General features: G+C 37.7%; 5 protein-coding genes across 5 annotated transcripts; 3 read left to right on the top strand and 2 right to left on the bottom strand.

The window, feature by feature from the left end:
• Positions 1-3,840: 3,840 nt before the first annotated feature.
• GCK72_018417 (uncharacterized protein) lies at positions 3,841-5,289 on the top strand (the record flags this gene model as incomplete). The annotated part of the gene is made up of 4 exons (XM_003114435.2): positions 3,841-4,167; positions 4,292-4,405; positions 4,469-5,077; positions 5,128-5,289. 4 exons carry the CDS (start codon positions 3,841-3,843, stop codon positions 5,287-5,289), a joined length of 1,212 nt encoding a protein of 403 aa, XP_003114483.2.
• A 2,106-nt stretch (positions 5,290-7,395) lies between these two features.
• Positions 7,396-8,306, top strand: GCK72_018416 (uncharacterized protein; the record flags this gene model as incomplete). Its single annotated transcript, XM_003114347.2, has 2 exons — positions 7,396-7,695; positions 8,013-8,306. The coding sequence occupies 2 exons, from the start codon at positions 7,396-7,398 to the stop codon at positions 8,304-8,306; spliced, it is 594 nt and encodes a 197-aa protein (XP_003114395.2).
• Positions 8,307-8,623: 317 nt separating this feature from the next.
• GCK72_018415 (uncharacterized protein) lies at positions 8,624-9,881 on the top strand (the record flags this gene model as incomplete). Its single annotated transcript, XM_053732543.1, has 6 exons — positions 8,624-8,698; positions 8,810-9,094; positions 9,139-9,303; positions 9,349-9,570; positions 9,621-9,793; positions 9,839-9,881. 6 exons carry the CDS (start codon positions 8,624-8,626, stop codon positions 9,879-9,881), a joined length of 963 nt encoding a protein of 320 aa, XP_053581456.1.
• Positions 9,882-9,963: 82 nt separating this feature from the next.
• Positions 9,964-11,223, bottom strand: GCK72_018414 (uncharacterized protein; the record flags this gene model as incomplete). The annotated part of the gene is made up of 4 exons (XM_003114319.2): positions 9,964-10,143; positions 10,394-10,585; positions 10,633-10,991; positions 11,043-11,223. 4 exons carry the CDS (start codon positions 11,221-11,223, stop codon positions 9,964-9,966), a joined length of 912 nt encoding a protein of 303 aa, XP_003114367.2.
• A 452-nt stretch (positions 11,224-11,675) lies between these two features.
• GCK72_018413 (uncharacterized protein) lies at positions 11,676-14,674 on the bottom strand (the record flags this gene model as incomplete). Its single annotated transcript, XM_053732542.1, has 6 exons — positions 11,676-11,807; positions 11,852-12,396; positions 12,445-12,524; positions 13,758-13,843; positions 13,891-14,518; positions 14,571-14,674. The coding sequence occupies 6 exons, from the start codon at positions 14,672-14,674 to the stop codon at positions 11,676-11,678; spliced, it is 1,575 nt and encodes a 524-aa protein (XP_053581455.1).
• Positions 14,675-15,801: the final 1,127 nt, after the last annotated feature.

Here is a 15,801-nt window from a genome sequence, read left to right as displayed (position 1 = left end):
TCTGGAGATAATGATGAGGAGGCAGATGTTGAGATGAAGGAGGAAGAAGAAGAAGATGATGATGATGAAGCTGATGAAGTGGAGAACGATGAAGATGATGAGAATCTTCAGGAAGAGGAGAAAAAAGATCAGAGTTCGCTGTTGGAGAAGACACCTGAATTTGATGCTCAGAAACTTCCAGATTTCCAATCTTGCAACATCACCGATGAACAGAAGAGAGCAATCATGAGAATTCTTTTGGGTAAAACTGAAGAAGAAATTTCTGCTGAGGTACCCGAGAAGAAAATTGAGGAGCCATCTGATGACGAGGAGGAAATTGAGAAGATTGATGAGAAGGACGTTGATGCAATGGAGTATGAGATGCTCTAATAAATCTTCAGACACGATTTTCGTTTCGGTGTGTTTCTTCTTCTTCTTCCTTTTATGTCACCCTACTTTTCCATTCGTTGCTTTTTTTGAACCCGCAATTCTTCATAACCATAACAATTTACGCAAAATGTATACAGCTTTCTTACTGTAACCCTAGGGACTATTGAACACTTTCTTACTCCCTATCTCTGTACAATCTGTAAAAACTTTTTTCACCTACACCACCACTCATTTTACAACCACCTTCTTTTTACTACCATCTGTCCTTTTCTACCCCCTCCAATTTCTGGTCATCAACCCTCTTTTGAGTACGCGTGCGCAGTTCATAAAATAACAATCAGGTCATTTTCCATCCATCCATCCATCCATCTGCGGTCCATCTGTAAGTTCGCTTGTACTTGACAATCTCTGTCCTTTTTCTCTTTTTTATACCGTCATTATACTACTTTTCGTTTAATTCACTTTGTATCGCTTCTTATTTTCATTACTCTGCAAACAATTTCTTACCCTCAATTTCAGCTGTTCCATTTCTTTACTGAAATACACCTGAACACTTGTGAATAAATTTGGGAATCTGTCAGACATAATCTGTTTGTTTTCGAGTTTCCATTTGCAGGAGAGGAACAATGTGATATCGACGCGTGACTATACCTTTCTAAAAATGTAAAACGGAAGTGGCTGTCATGATCCTCATGTCATGATCATCTTGCTGATGGGAATGGTCTGAACGAACTTGAAACTAGAAAAAGGGAACGAAAGGCTGATAAATTTTGTCGATTTGAGTCGCCCAATGTTCGCATTTCAGAGTAGTCTAAATTAAAGTAGACAAATCTTCTAGAGTTGCCCAGTTTCGAAATTTCAGGGAACAATTTACCAGATTTCTAGAAATTCCTTTACAATTTGGCATCCGGTAAAAATCAGACCAAGCAGGATTCGTATGAAATTCCAACAGACACCATCGTTGTCTTCCGCTTGCCACGTCATAATTTCCTTACTCTTATTTTATCTAGAAAGAAAATCTCTTAAGTGCCCACGAAGTTCGTCGCCAAACGTCAAAGTGACAGAATGTGCAATATAACTCTTTTCAAAATGAAAAAAGAAAACCTTCCCTTCCCATAAATCAAGTGCCTTTTCGAATAGGCCTAAAAGCGATATTGAGAATGCCATGTGACCGGTGAGAGCTACGTCAGTCATAAGGGGTTTTATTATACGGAATTCCGGCTAAATTAGAATTCAAAAAACCAATTTTAAGATAACACTAAATAGGGGATCATGTTTAATAAATGTCCTGCACTTGTCTCATCATTCAATCATTCATTGGAAACGACTGAAAGTCAGAATTAAAACCACAGAACACATTGTACTTTTAGTACATTTCTCATCTCTTCCATCTCTCGTCATCACTACTCGGTTGTCCTTTTCTTTCTTTTTGTAACTACTAAAGTAGAGGGATGGATGACCAAAGTCAAACATTGTTGCTCCAAAACAATGGTTTAAACTTATGCAAATATACAGCAAATTCTGTGTCAACCCCCGTGTTATTGTCAGCTGAGTACCGGGGACAAACATCAACAATTTGTTTTTTTATTATAAAAGTCATGTTCTATGTTCTCATGCTGGAATTCCAGACTTCCTCTTGCGAAATTTAATGTAAATACCAACAAAAGAGAGGCTAGACCGATAACTCGTGATTCCGTACCTTTTTGACTGAACAAAAGTGAGAGGACAGAGATAAACAAAACACGTCAAAATCAGAACGGACGCAAATGATAACTTTTGAGGGAAAACAAACATGAGATAGTGGTTGATGGGTGAATCAGTTCTCTCTCGGCACTCCTATTAGAACTTTTACTTTTGTTTTTGTATGCATAAGGTTGGGTTGCACACTATCAGTCTTGCACTTTTTGACATTACTGTTTCAAAATGGTTTTTTTGCAATAGAACGGTATACGGTAACCAGATCTCGTTTTCAATCTGTAATTTATTGTTGGATTACTGTAACATGTTTTTTGATCATTTTCATACACTTATACCGTAAATTTTCTCGATAAGTTACGGTTTCTGATTTTCAGAAATGAACATCATTTTAGGTTCTGCTACCATAGTTTATTGGCACACCATAATTATTATATTTTCTCAAAACTCAGTTTTGAAACATATTGTAAACTTCTGAAAATACGCACACAACCTTGTTAACCCATTTTTGACCAGATTATTTTCCCACAGACCAAATTTTTGCGACAAATGCGAGATCAAAAAGGATTCCGTGAACACAAAGTAAAAGAACCCAACTTGTTTTTGTTTTTCTTCCTTGCATGTGTGTTTTTTGCATGCATGCTCACACACAGATTGTACACTTGCCGCCGCGCATCTGACTAATAAATATATTCTGAGATGGTTGAATTGGTGAAGATGGCTTCAGTGCCCATGCCTCCTTGTTTACCCGCCCGGAACACCAACCGTCTCACCGCCTAGATCCTCGTTTTCTATGGTCAGCTGACCGAACGAGTGACCCTTCTCTGTCTGCGGCTCCTCTATCTGTGTACTCTTCGATTCCCTTTTCCATCTCTTTTCCTGCTTTCCGAAGGCTTCTCTTTTTTCCATTCCCTCTCTCGACTTCTCCCCTTTTCCCAGCTGACAATCGTCCCAGATCCCTTTTCTCGCCCCTTTCATCGGTCGATTCAACAACTCGTGGCTCCCTTTCCCTTCCTGCACCTACACGAAGATGTGGGGTCCTCTTCTCTGACGATGCCACGCCTCTCTCTGGATACATCTAGATTCTCCCTCTTGTTCCATTCCCTTTCCCCCAAACACCACAACACTTTTTCCCTCGTCTTCTCGTCGTCGTGCCCCTACATTTTGTTGTATAGTCAAGTCAACCAAAGTCATATGCTTTTCGTCGTTCGTGTCTCTTTTTTTGCCTCCCTCCGCGAAACATTGATCTGTTTCTGACAGATGAATTCATCCATTTCGGCTGGTCACCTGATTCCAGAGGAAAAGAAACTTGAACTGTCAATGTTATGACCGGATTCGGTGTTTGTAAGCATTGACTGATCCACTTTTTTCAAATGATCCAGTTTACAAGGTGTACTGTATTCGACACTCACTTGTCATGTTTCTTGAGTTTAATGAGTTTCGAAAAGAAACAGTTGAAATTGGAAACGAAACAGTTGGAATTAGAATCTCTACTTTTACTCTGAACCGATGATAAACTTTGCTTGAACTTTTTTCAGAAAGAATGCAGTAACCCAACACCTTCTTTTCTGAACTTTCTGACATCAGGTGTTTTCCTAGCACGAGTTGCTCGAAATCTATATTTACATTTGTTATTTTTCTCAAGTCACAGTGCTGCAAGTATTAGTTTCTTTCTAATTATTTTGTATCTTCTCCGTGTTTTTCTATACATCTTGAAAGATTAAACTCTTGTTTTACCTTTTTCAGTATTCTCAAACATCTCTGAAATTTTCAGACATGGGGTTATCGGACGTTGTTGACAACCTCCGTTCGCTCAAGAAGACCGTCAAAAAGCCCATAAATGCGTTCCGTGAAACCGTCCATAATGCCTATACAAAGGCTTATGTAGGATCTCCGGAGAGAGTTGATGAGTTCTATAATTACATCAAAGTGTACACTCCGAGCAAGCATAATGATTTGTGCATGATGAGCATCACGGCGGACATCAATCGGTTCTCAATGATACCCGATAAGAATACATTTTTCCATGTTCTCAAACTCGAGAGGCATTTCGATCGGATGATTGCTGCACGCAAACAGCCGGATGTCACTGGAGATATGGCGGTGAGTGGATGGTGCCAGGGGACCCAAGAATTGTTTTTATATGAGATTTGTTAAGTCAAATTGAATAATAGCTTCTCTCCTCTTCGTTTTTCAAGATATCCGTATCAGTAGTTCTAATTTTCAGATTCAAATTCTCTCCGGCCACAATACTACTTTCATGAGCAAGTATCGCCGTTACAAGACTCGTTCAGCTGCAAAAGAGTTGAAACGAAGAAATCAACGTTTCAAGGCATTGAACGTAAGTTTTCAAACATGTGGAACATGTGGCGTTCACTGCTTTTAACCTATTTTTTATCTTCAGGTGAGACGACACACTCAATTGCCGGAATCAGGAAACGATGACTCTTGCATCTACGGAAATCGTACATCAATGGAAATGCCGACTCTTAACTTGGCGGATGATACAATTCCAATTGAAACTTGTTCAAATAAGCCAGAGATTGAAGTATCAATGAACAAGAAAGAAATTAATTCCACTTTGGTTTTGAAGAGATCAAAGGAACTAGGAGATATGTGCCAGAAGCAAGATGTAATTATTCATTGTGAACTCACTAAACCAGAGACTGTAGTGGCTGCCCCGGCTCAAACTCAAAATTTGAAAATGGCTTTTCCAGTGAAAGAAGACGATTCACTTGCTATTTCAGCTGCAAAGGCCAATCTTATTCAAAAGAAACTTCATGCCAAGAGCAGTACTGAGAAGTCAATGATGTCAGTGACAAAGAAACATGATGCCAAGTTTAAAGTGGCAAAATCAGTGACTGTGAAGAAGGAAAAAATAGAAAAGGCTGAGAACTTCAATTTGAAATTGGCAGAGCCAGTGGAGAAAAAAACAGAAGAAATTGATATTGCAGCAGTACTTTTAGAAGATGTTATGGAGCAATTGATATTGGAAGATCAAAAGAAACAAAAGGTTTGATAGTACTAGTTAAGTCTGGATAGAAATCAATTCATTTTTTCCAGGAAACACAGAAACCAAAAATCGTCGTTGAGCTCAGCGACGAGGATAGTCATGAAGAATTCGACAAGTGTGACGAAGATGATTCAGATGACGGAAGTGACATTGAAGAGTTGGAGAAGATTGAGGACAAGGACGTCGATGCTCTTGAATATGAGATGATCTAGGCACAAACAAGTCTCCTTTGCTCTTCTCTCCCAACCGGGTACTCGTGCACTTTCCAACGTGTTTTCTTGCTTTGACTGCTTCGTTTCATACTTCAATCTTTTTTCTTCTTTCGTTCTTCCACAACCAAAACCATCCGGTCTCCAACTCATTTTTCACAATACTTACTCACGGAGACAGACAAAGAAATGTTCGCTTTTTTCTTCTTGTCTAGTTTTTTTTTGTAAATAGATATGTACCACATCTTGCAATCAAATATATTTCTAATATTCACATTCATTTTGTATTATTCTTTTTCGGATTCGAGTATTTTGTATATTTTTTCACAGCTATAAACACTTTAAAAATGTACATATGTATATTCTACCAATTATTACCCAGTCCGGCATTCAATATTTCCGCCCGACTTGCGCATCATCACAACGTCAACAGAGAAGAAATGTTGTTGTTATTTGTTGACAATGACCGGTTTGTAGTACTGATGCCAGTGAGTGCTGCCTTAAGCTTTTCCTTGAAGAAAGAAGAAATGGAAGGGCGAGAGAAAGTGAGAAGTGAGAAAAATAATAATGGGATCGGGGTGAATTCGTCTCATTTTCCCTTTCTTGGAAAGGGAGGGTGACCTTAAAGGCGACAAAACTCATTAGACCTGCAAATCTGCTGCCATGAAAAAATTGTTGAAACTGTATAATGGCAGAGAGTAGGAATCGTAATAAAATATTCTGTGTGCTTCAGATGGAACAGTTCAAAAGTCGGAAAATCTTGAGTTTTCAGTGTCAGGTTTCATATTTAAAGTAAACAAACTAGTCAGATGAGTCATTGAAAATTCATGGGAGAAAAGATATAAATGGTTTTCTGCAAGGAATGAATTCTGAGAAAAGTATGGTGTCCTGAGCGAGTCGGATCTTTGAAAATATATGTTTCCAGGGCTTAGACGTGTGACTGGATATGAATTGAGATAATATATTTTTGTGTTTGAAAGATGGTGTCCAGAATCATGTGTTCAAAACAAAGTTTAAAAACGTTTGAGAACTCCAAGAATCATTCTTATATATAAAACGCGTGTGGGCTCTGTTTGTGGATTTGTCTGTCTGTTTTTCAGGATGTCCGCAAGATTTTTGAGAAATAAAGGGGAGAGCGCGCCATGGGCAAAAGTCGAACCTTCGCCTTTTCAGCGACAGGCGTGAGCGTTAACCACTCGGCCACATGAACACTTCTGTGAGAGGGCGAACAGGAAAATAAGAAGAGGCCAGCCGGATGAAGCGCCGAAGGCGCGGCAGCCAGGCTGGTCTCAAATATTTTACAAACATTTTGGTCTAACTTTCAGATCACTTCTTTCTGCGGATGTCCGCTGAACTCCTAGGTTGGGCGCATATCCCTGTAGTTTAAATTTCCTGAAAGCACTAAAATAATGAGTTTTGAACAACAGTTGTTTTCTGGGTGGTGCTCTTAGCTCTTGCTTTGCAGGCTCACACCATCAAACCATTGCTCTTCCATAACAATTGAAATAATGTTTACTTCTGCCACTAATGATTTTCTGTTCATTCTCATTAATTTTATTTCTTTTTTATCTTTTCTCCCAACTATTTGTCAATTGTTGGTTTATTATAAGGTCACAATGTTCGTGAGAAACCTCGTGTCTTTTTTCCTTATTCTTGACCACCTGATTTTTCAGAAAGCTTCTTATTTCATTTCTTATCTTATCGTTCTCGCTTCTTGCTTCCAATCAGAAAGAATGACGAGTTGTTGTTTTTCTTTCTTCAGTTTCCTCACTTTCTATACTTTTGCAGCATTCCACTCTTTCTAAAATCAATCTCAAAACAAGGACGTATCTGGTTGTGTGAGTGAGTTTGAGTGTGCAAATTATAACTCACGAGATGCTTGAGGTCCTCCCTTTTCTTGCCTCCTTGTTTGTGTGTAGTGCTTTCTCCTTCCGTTGTCTGCCTCTCTTTGCTTTCGTATTCAACCATTCCTCATTCGATATCTTGCTTTTGGTGTTCTTTCTTTTCTGAATCTCTTTTTCTCTCACTCTAGATTTATAATAATTTCCATACTTATTCTGGGCCCCTCTCTTCTTCTTTTTCACTTTCATCTTCAAAGAGTTTCTCAAAATGTTCGATAAAGTGTTCGAACTCTGGAGAGAGACTTTCCCAAAGAAGGAGCATAATCTGATGAGAATTGAATATGTGGCAGCCATCGAAGAGTTCAATGAGTATTTCCCAGGATATGCAGCAATGAATGATAAGAACTACGACAAACTTCAGAGGTATATTCGGATTCTCCGCCCAATTTATTGTATTCCAACACTTCGGAAAGCATTCTCAGCAGCTTTCGCTTTGGAGAACTCAATTGATGAATATTTGGAGAGGAACGTGCAATATAAGAGAAAAGGCTTGACTGGCGAATGGGCGGTCAGTTTAGAAAATTTATTTAGAAAAAGAATTCAAGAGTTACAAATCAGTACTTAGTGCCATAAAACATCACTGTCTGACACAAATATTTTAAACTTTGCGAGGCTGAAGTTCTTGACTTTGATTTTAAAAATGCTGAAGTTTTCAGATGAACTTTTTATAGCATGCAACTCATGAATTCAATTCAACAGAATTGGAACTTAACCTATCATTGTAATAGTTGTAGACAACATCTGAGAAATATTATACTTTTAATATTAGTTTAAATAAAAACAACTACAAGTTTTCTTCAAATCAAGTAACTTTTCTTGTTCCAGATTCAAATCTTCACCGACCATAATGATCACATCATCGAGCGATACCGGGAGTACAAGAAACAACGACTTGAGAAGCTAGCTCGAACATTCGAAGAGAGAAAGAAGAAGGCTGATAAAATAGCTCAACGAAACGAGTTCCGTCTAAAATGGCTACTTGGAAGAGAGGGATTCTATGAGTACAACAAATCTCGTTTAGCCGTGATGGAGAAGGAACAATCATTGACTGGAAAGAATTTGGCTGCAAGGAAAGAGGCTCAGAAGAACGCACGACCAGTTATCAGTTATGATTATTGAATGTACATTCATCTCAAATTACTCATAATTATTATTTATTTTTCCCAGTTTTACTACATTGACATAATCTCTTTCCTTTTCTACGATCATTCCCTTCCTTGTACATTATTTTTCTTCTATTTTTCCTTCAGTCAGCAATAAAAGAAACAGTAGAAACCCTCAAGGCAAGCCACGCAAACAATTTTCTTTAGAAACATTGACCACAAATTCAAGGTCTTGCCACTTTAATTCGATAATTAGGATTGCGGTTTGTGTATATAAGAAGTGCCACATACAACGTACGACAAGTTTTATTTTTTGTTCATTTGACAGGAGGAATGTCATCAAAAGTTCCGATCTTCACTCTTTCTAATGGGGTACGAATGCCAAGTGTTGGACTTGGTACTTGGCAGGTATGATGACTTGAGGTTTGGGTTTTGAACTTGGCACGTAAAGGATTTGAAACTGAAAAAATTAAATTGTTAAAGCACGCGTCTTTTTAAAATAACCCAGTTCAATTCCAGATGACTGGCGACGAAGGGAAAACTGTAATCCGAAATGCGATTCTTGCCGGTTATCGTCATATTGATACTGCTACTTTGTATCAGAATGAAGATCAAATTGGAGATGCCCTCGCTGAACTTTTTGCTGAAGGAGTTGTGAAACGAGATGACTTGTTCATAACAACCAAAGCATTCTGTCATGAAGTGGCACCTGATGTCATCGAAGAAGCTTTGAGAAACTCTTTGAAACGACTTCGTCTAGATTACGTTGATCTGTATCTGGCTCATATTCCAGCAGCTACAAGAGTAGGATTAGAATAATTTCCATTTTGAAAGACTGAACTCTTTAGGAATGCGGATCTCATCGTACTGATGTGAAAGTGGAAGACATTTGGAAGGGATTGGAAAAGCTTTATAGTCTGGGATTGACAAAATCTATTGGAGTTTCTAACTTCAACGAGAGTCAAATAGAAAGAATCGTCAAGATTCAGAAAGTTCCAATTCATGTCTCTCAGGTGATTCATGTTGTGTCGCATGAAATAAAAAACAGCCTTTTCCAGCTTGAACTTCATCTCTACCTTCCTCAAAAAGCTCATCGAGAGATCTGCAAGAAGCACAGTATTATCATTACAGCATATGCAACATTAGGTTCTCCAGGAAGGATGTCTGTAATTGGTGCAGATGGAAAACCATTATTCGAGTCTACCAAGAATATACCGAACGAGTTGAACGACAAAAATGTGAAGGCTCTAGCGCAAAAATACAATAAGACACCTGTGCAGGTACGTTATTATCAATAACAACATGTCATTGAACTAAAAAATTATTTCAGATTCTTCTTCGGGCTACTGTCGACATGGGAATCGTCGTTATCCCAAAGACAACTAACCCAGAACGAATGAAGGAAAATATCAATCTTTTCGATTTCAGTATTTCCAAAGCCGAAGTAAATCTTCTGGAAGCTCACGAAAGGTCCAAACCAGAGAGACTTTTCTGGTGGCCAAAGTGAGTCGACTACGGCGTATTTCTTATTCCATGAAGTACTTTCAGCGTTTCCGAACATCCGGAGGATCCATTTGCAGCGGAAAGATGAAATATGATACTGCTACTTGAATTCTAACAATCAAGCCTAACAGGTGATTTCGAGATAAACAAATACTCAATTAATAAACATTTTATTGGTGCTTTGATTCTACTTGAAACATGAGAACTGGTGTTTTGTTGGTATTTGTAGTATGGCGTGTATTGTCGTGGGGATGAGTTGGAATTCTTGCACGATTCAGTTGAATGGATACGACAAATGCTTCAATAGCACGTCCAACCATCTTAGGTGCCGCGTCGTAAGGACCCATCTCCTGAAAGCATTATCAGTCAAGAAAACAGATTTTGAAAAGAAAAGAACTTTGATCGCACTTTGGAAAGCGAGTGAAACAAGAAAATTTAAATTTGAGCCTAAACCCGTTCCGCATTAAAAGACATTCAGTATGATGATGTGTTTTTGTCATCAAGTTCGAGATTAACTACGATGTAGTTTTGATATGTGAACCCCTTGATCTCTCATTTTTGATTAGGAAAATCGGTGAAAATTTGACTGTGAATGCCTACCTGATACGTGAATATTCCTCTTGCAGCAATGAATGATGAAGAAAAGTCAAAAAATAATACGATAACTGCGTCAATTAACGCCAATTTATTCACTCGAGAGAGTTTCTCGTGACGAACAGATCTAATCCAATTCACAATAAACAGTCTTGTGCAAAGTGCAACCAAAACTGTTCCAGTACTTCCATACATTATCTGAAATATGTAGTTACTCCCACTTTTTTCAAAACGTTCTTACTGACAGTTTTGTTCATCGAGTAGTATTTCAAGAAGCATGAATTAATCTGGCAAGTGAATATAATGCAGGAAAGATTCGGAGTGAATACATAACCACAGATAACATAAAGAATAAAATTGTCGATAAAACCAAATGAAAGAGCAAAAAGAGGAAGTAGTAGCTTTGGAATTTTAGATCTGTAGTTTTTGAAAAGAATGGGAAAATATATAGCAAGTGTTCTCTCCAGAGCAATCAAGAAAGATGTAACAACTCGAACAGTTGCAGAACTTGAAACAATCAGGCCGAGCCAATATTCCAAAAGAGCTAGATTCTCATCTGCTCCTTCGTGTACGGAAACTATCAAAAGAAAATAGTAAACGGAAGCTGTAAGTACAGTATAAACTTTTTATGTTTCAGATTTTTTAGACCACTCACAGAATCCAGTCATTACGAAATCTGCAATAAATCTGAAGAAAAACATTTGATACTCATACTTCTTCTTGAAATACGGATTACTCAGAACAATATAAATATTGTAAAATCCAATTATAGCAGCAATTGTGGAAGAGACACATCCCAAAGTAGACATGAGACATGGAGCGAGGTGGCCGCTCATTCCGAAAAGTACCCTATTATTAGGGAAAATGAGGATTGAGAATTTTGAAACTGATCTATTCCAAATGAACGTTGGCTACAAAATGGAGGTGGGAAAAGTAAGAAGATTCACGTTAGCGAGTTGGAAATTTGCTCAGGCAACATAATTCTGATCATTTTTCATATTTCAAATGCAAACTATCAGAACACTGCATTAAATCCAGTTTTGGCAAGATGAAACAGAAAAATCTTTGAGAATTGTATGTAATGCCTAAATCTGTTTTAGAGATATGTTTGCCGTAACTATTCGCTCAAAAACCAGTTTCAGGATGCCGCGCCTAGTTATGTCTAAACTTGGGTGTTACTCATCTACATAGCTCGATTTAACCGTGTTTGTTTCTTCAAGTGAATTTCAGTTTATTAAGTCTTAAAATAAATAATTAAAACAAGAAAAATGAATTTAGTCCTCTCACTTCACCAATTAAGTCTTGTTGTGGATGCTCTCGCCGGTTGAACAATTATCTCTTTCTTCATCAAATACAACATTACAACTGCTTCAACGACCCTTCCTGTCGTTCGAAATGCTCCAATTACTGGTCCAAGAGACTGAAAATGTTCAATTAATCTACCATTGTTTTCATTTGATTCACCTTTATATCAACAACTCCATAGTATGATATCAACCATGGCAACATTTCAAAACAGAGACTCGAGACACCATCTGTGAGAGAGAGCAAATTAGCTTTCCGAATGTCCGCAGACACTTTCGCTTGTTTCCACGACAACCAGAATAGTTTGTAACAAAGAACCAGAGAGAATACAATATTACTTGTACTATATATCATTCTTGTCATCGAAGTATATCTTTGAAAACAAACTGGAGTAGCACAATTGAAGTTAGTGCATCCAGGGACTTGCGCAAAGCGATATTCGCAGATTCCGAAGAGAACGCCGTTACTCGAAAGCCCAAGGGAAACCACAAATCCCACTATAATAATATTCGAAACACGACTCCGGTAATGATAGAATTTGAGAGGAATCGTCGTTGCAAGAACTCTTTCTATTGCAATAATCGCCGCCAAGAAACTTCGAATTTCCATAAGGTTGAAACCAAGCATACCGAAAGTGAAGGACACGTCATAAGGAACGAAATTGTAGAAAACATCGATCACGTTGAGGGAAATGTAAGTGAATCCTGAAACTTTAAGGAAATTTGGAAGAGCCCTCTATCATATAAAATTACCAGACATTCCATTGAGAGCATCGAAAGTAACTCGCAGTAGAATTAGTTGATATTCTAGTTTCTTCCACGTTTTATTCTCACTGGGTAGTTTATTTTAATAGTTGATCTTAATGTTTCAGAACTTACAGTGTGTACTTGTAGAGAATAAAAAAATTCATGAGAACCATTGTGAACATCATTGACATCGAAACAGAGGAAAAAATCCAATAAGCTACCGAAAGCTCGACCATTTTCCCAGATGACAACTCAAATAGAATGACACACTATTTTCTAAATGAGCACGTTCAGAAGGTATCACGAGTCGGGGGAAGACGAGATTTTATGATGATAGTGGCAGGTAGAAAAATAACAATTTTGAAGGCGAATTAAGATAAATGACCGCCCGTGGAATAAGAGTATTGTCTAGTCTGAGTAACATGAGTAATTGAGAAAATGCCACGAGTAAGATGTGCAAAAAGGATAGTATTAAAAATGACAAATTGTGTTGATTATAAGATTCTGTAGATGGGGAGTCTGTAGTGATAAGAAGGTTTCAAGATAGAGACTAGCTATTGGAAGAAACTTTCATGAACTGGTAGACTAGAGCAGGTTTAATAAGTCATGGAAAAGAAAGAAGAACCATTTGGTTGGCTCGTAGAAAATAAATTTCCTGACTTATAAAGGTTTTTGAACATCTTTATCATCTTCAAAGTTTTTGAAAGCACTGGGTCACATTTTTCTGATAATTCTTAAACTTCTCATCAAAATAATCTTTGAGATTTTGAGAGAATGCTCTGGAAAACACTAAAATAGAACGAAGAGCACCGTTAGCTCTTGATTAACAAATTGAAATCAACTGACCTTTCTTGGAAAACTGAAGAAGGGAACGAAAACAATACTAACTTTGTTATTCTCTTCGTATGATTGAGTGATGTAACTACGGTGCCTGGTAATTGGTATTATGATGATTTCCAAATTTCAAAATTATTCCTCTTGAGACGCTGGATGTCTAGTCTTATTAATTCGGAGAGCGTCATTTTTCACTCATAGCACTTCCTTGTAAAGATCGAACGATGGGGATAATAAGAATTATTGAGAAGCATTGTGCGCTCAGCTTATCGACCGATGACAACAGCAGGCACTTCATAACCTAGTTCTGAAATATCACGTAGACCGTTCGACAAGTTGCCCTTGCTTGGATTCTGACTTGAACAGGACCCGTTCATTGGTCGTTATACTTTCCGTAATAAGATTTCAAAGGATTCATTAACAGTATCATTTAAGAAAAAGCATTTATTCGGAAGCTATGTGATATTCTTGGCGCAGGCACTAACTTCTTTCTCTCCATCAAATTTACTATTGCTAATGCTTCCACTGCTCTTCCTGATTGACGTAACACTCCAATCACTGGTCCGTATGCCTGAAACTAAAACATAAGAAGAAGGATATCAAAGTAGAGTAACATACTCGGATATCAATAATTCTACTGTCAAATATCAGAGTTGGCAGCAATTCAAATACAAGTGTCGATAAACCATCCGTCAAAGAAATCCAATTCGCTTTTCGAAGATCAACTGGGACAGATGCCTGTCTCCATGATAAAAGAAACAGTTTACAGCACAGTATTGACGAGAACAGAGCATTTATAGAGCAGTATATAACCTTAGTTACGGAAGAGTATGCCAAGAAACATGGAGGTGTAGCACATGCATAGTTAACACAACCAGGAACAAGAGGTAGCCGGAAATCACAGAACCCAAAGAGAACCACATATACAGCAAGCCCGGTAGAAACAATGAATATAATGATTGGAGTGTTTGAGATACGTCTTCGGTAATGATAATATTTCAGTGGAACTAAAGTTGCACAGACTCTTTCGATGGCTATGATTGCAGCCAGAAAACTACGCATCTCTAAGAAATTGGACCCGACCAAGCCAACCAGAAAAGTGACGTCAAAAGGGACAATGTCAGAATAGAGAAGAGTGAACCCGCTTGAGACGAAGTATCCACATCCGGCGATTCCATTGAAAATGTCACAAAAAACTCGTATAAAAATGAATTGATATTCTATCTTGTTCCAAACTTTGAGATCTCTAAAACCCCCATATTCTGATTATGAAACTTCACAAAAAATAATAAACTCACATTGTGTACTTGAAGAGAATATAGATACTCAGACAAACAGTCAAAAAAGTGACAATTACTCCAATCGCAGTGAAAATCCAGAAAGAGGCATTGAGAACAACCATTCTTCGAATAGAAAAGTCAAGAAGAATGACTCAGTAGACAGCCCCTTTTTCAAATGAGCAGTTTCAGATATCGATATTGATCATGTGACGGCTATAATAGATAATTGATATCCTTGTACGACCAATGCTAATATAGCCCTGTCTGGAATGGTCTTGTGTCCCCAAAGATTTGAGTGTCTAGGGGGATAATGAGTCAGAACGTAATATGTGTCATATTGAGAAACAAGTTCGTTGCACTTTTGGTTTTCTTTTTTTTGTTGAGATTATTTCAATATAGAAAATGAGAAACTTTGAATCTAGTTGAAAGATTCCGATGACTGCTGTACGGCCGTTTTCTTCATCAACTTCACCATAACTGACGCCTCCACAGCTCTCCCAAATTGGCGTAACACGCCCATTACAGGACCAACACTCTGTAATTATACACATGTCTCTGAATGTTTATAAATTTTCCCACGCACTCTAGAATCAATGATGCCATAATTGAAGATTAATGAGGGGATCAACTCAAATGATAGGGTTGAAAGTCCATCTGTGAGTGAGAGTAGATTTGCTTTTCTAAGGTCTGTCGCAACAATTGTTCGGTTTAAAGATAAAAGTAATAGCTTGATACATAAAATTCCGGAGAAAACTGCATTTGTCGAGGCATATATCAGTTTAGAGATGACTAAATAGTTCTAGAAGAAATAAATTATGGAAACAAAATATTTCCAGAATTTAACAAACCTGATAACAGAGAGGCGTTGCACAATTGAAACTGGTGCAACCAATTTCAAGTGGAAACCTCATTCTACAAAACCCAAACAAAACTACGTAACTAGCGATACCAGTGGAGATTGTGAAACCGATAATGGGAATATTAGAGATTCGTTTCCGATAACGATAGAAATGAATTGGAATAGTTGTAGCTAGAACTCGTTCAATGGCAATAATTGCAGCTAGATAACTTCTCATTTCTAGGAAATTTGATGCGAGAAGAGCAATTAGAAAAGAGAAATTGAATGGGATTGTATCAGGATATAGTAGTGCAAAAATGTTGAAACAAAAGTATATTGCACCTAAACTCACAGTAGAGAATTCACATATAATGCGTTTCACTCACTTATAAAACTATTCAATGCGTCAAA

This window comes from Caenorhabditis remanei, chromosome V, assembly GCF_010183535.1.
Source record: "Caenorhabditis remanei strain PX506 chromosome V, whole genome shotgun sequence".
In the NCBI taxonomy this organism is placed as follows: domain Eukaryota; kingdom Metazoa; phylum Nematoda; class Chromadorea; order Rhabditida; family Rhabditidae; genus Caenorhabditis; species Caenorhabditis remanei.
The sequence above is the reverse complement of the archived record's forward strand: the minus strand, read 5'-3'. Positions and strand labels throughout refer to the sequence as shown.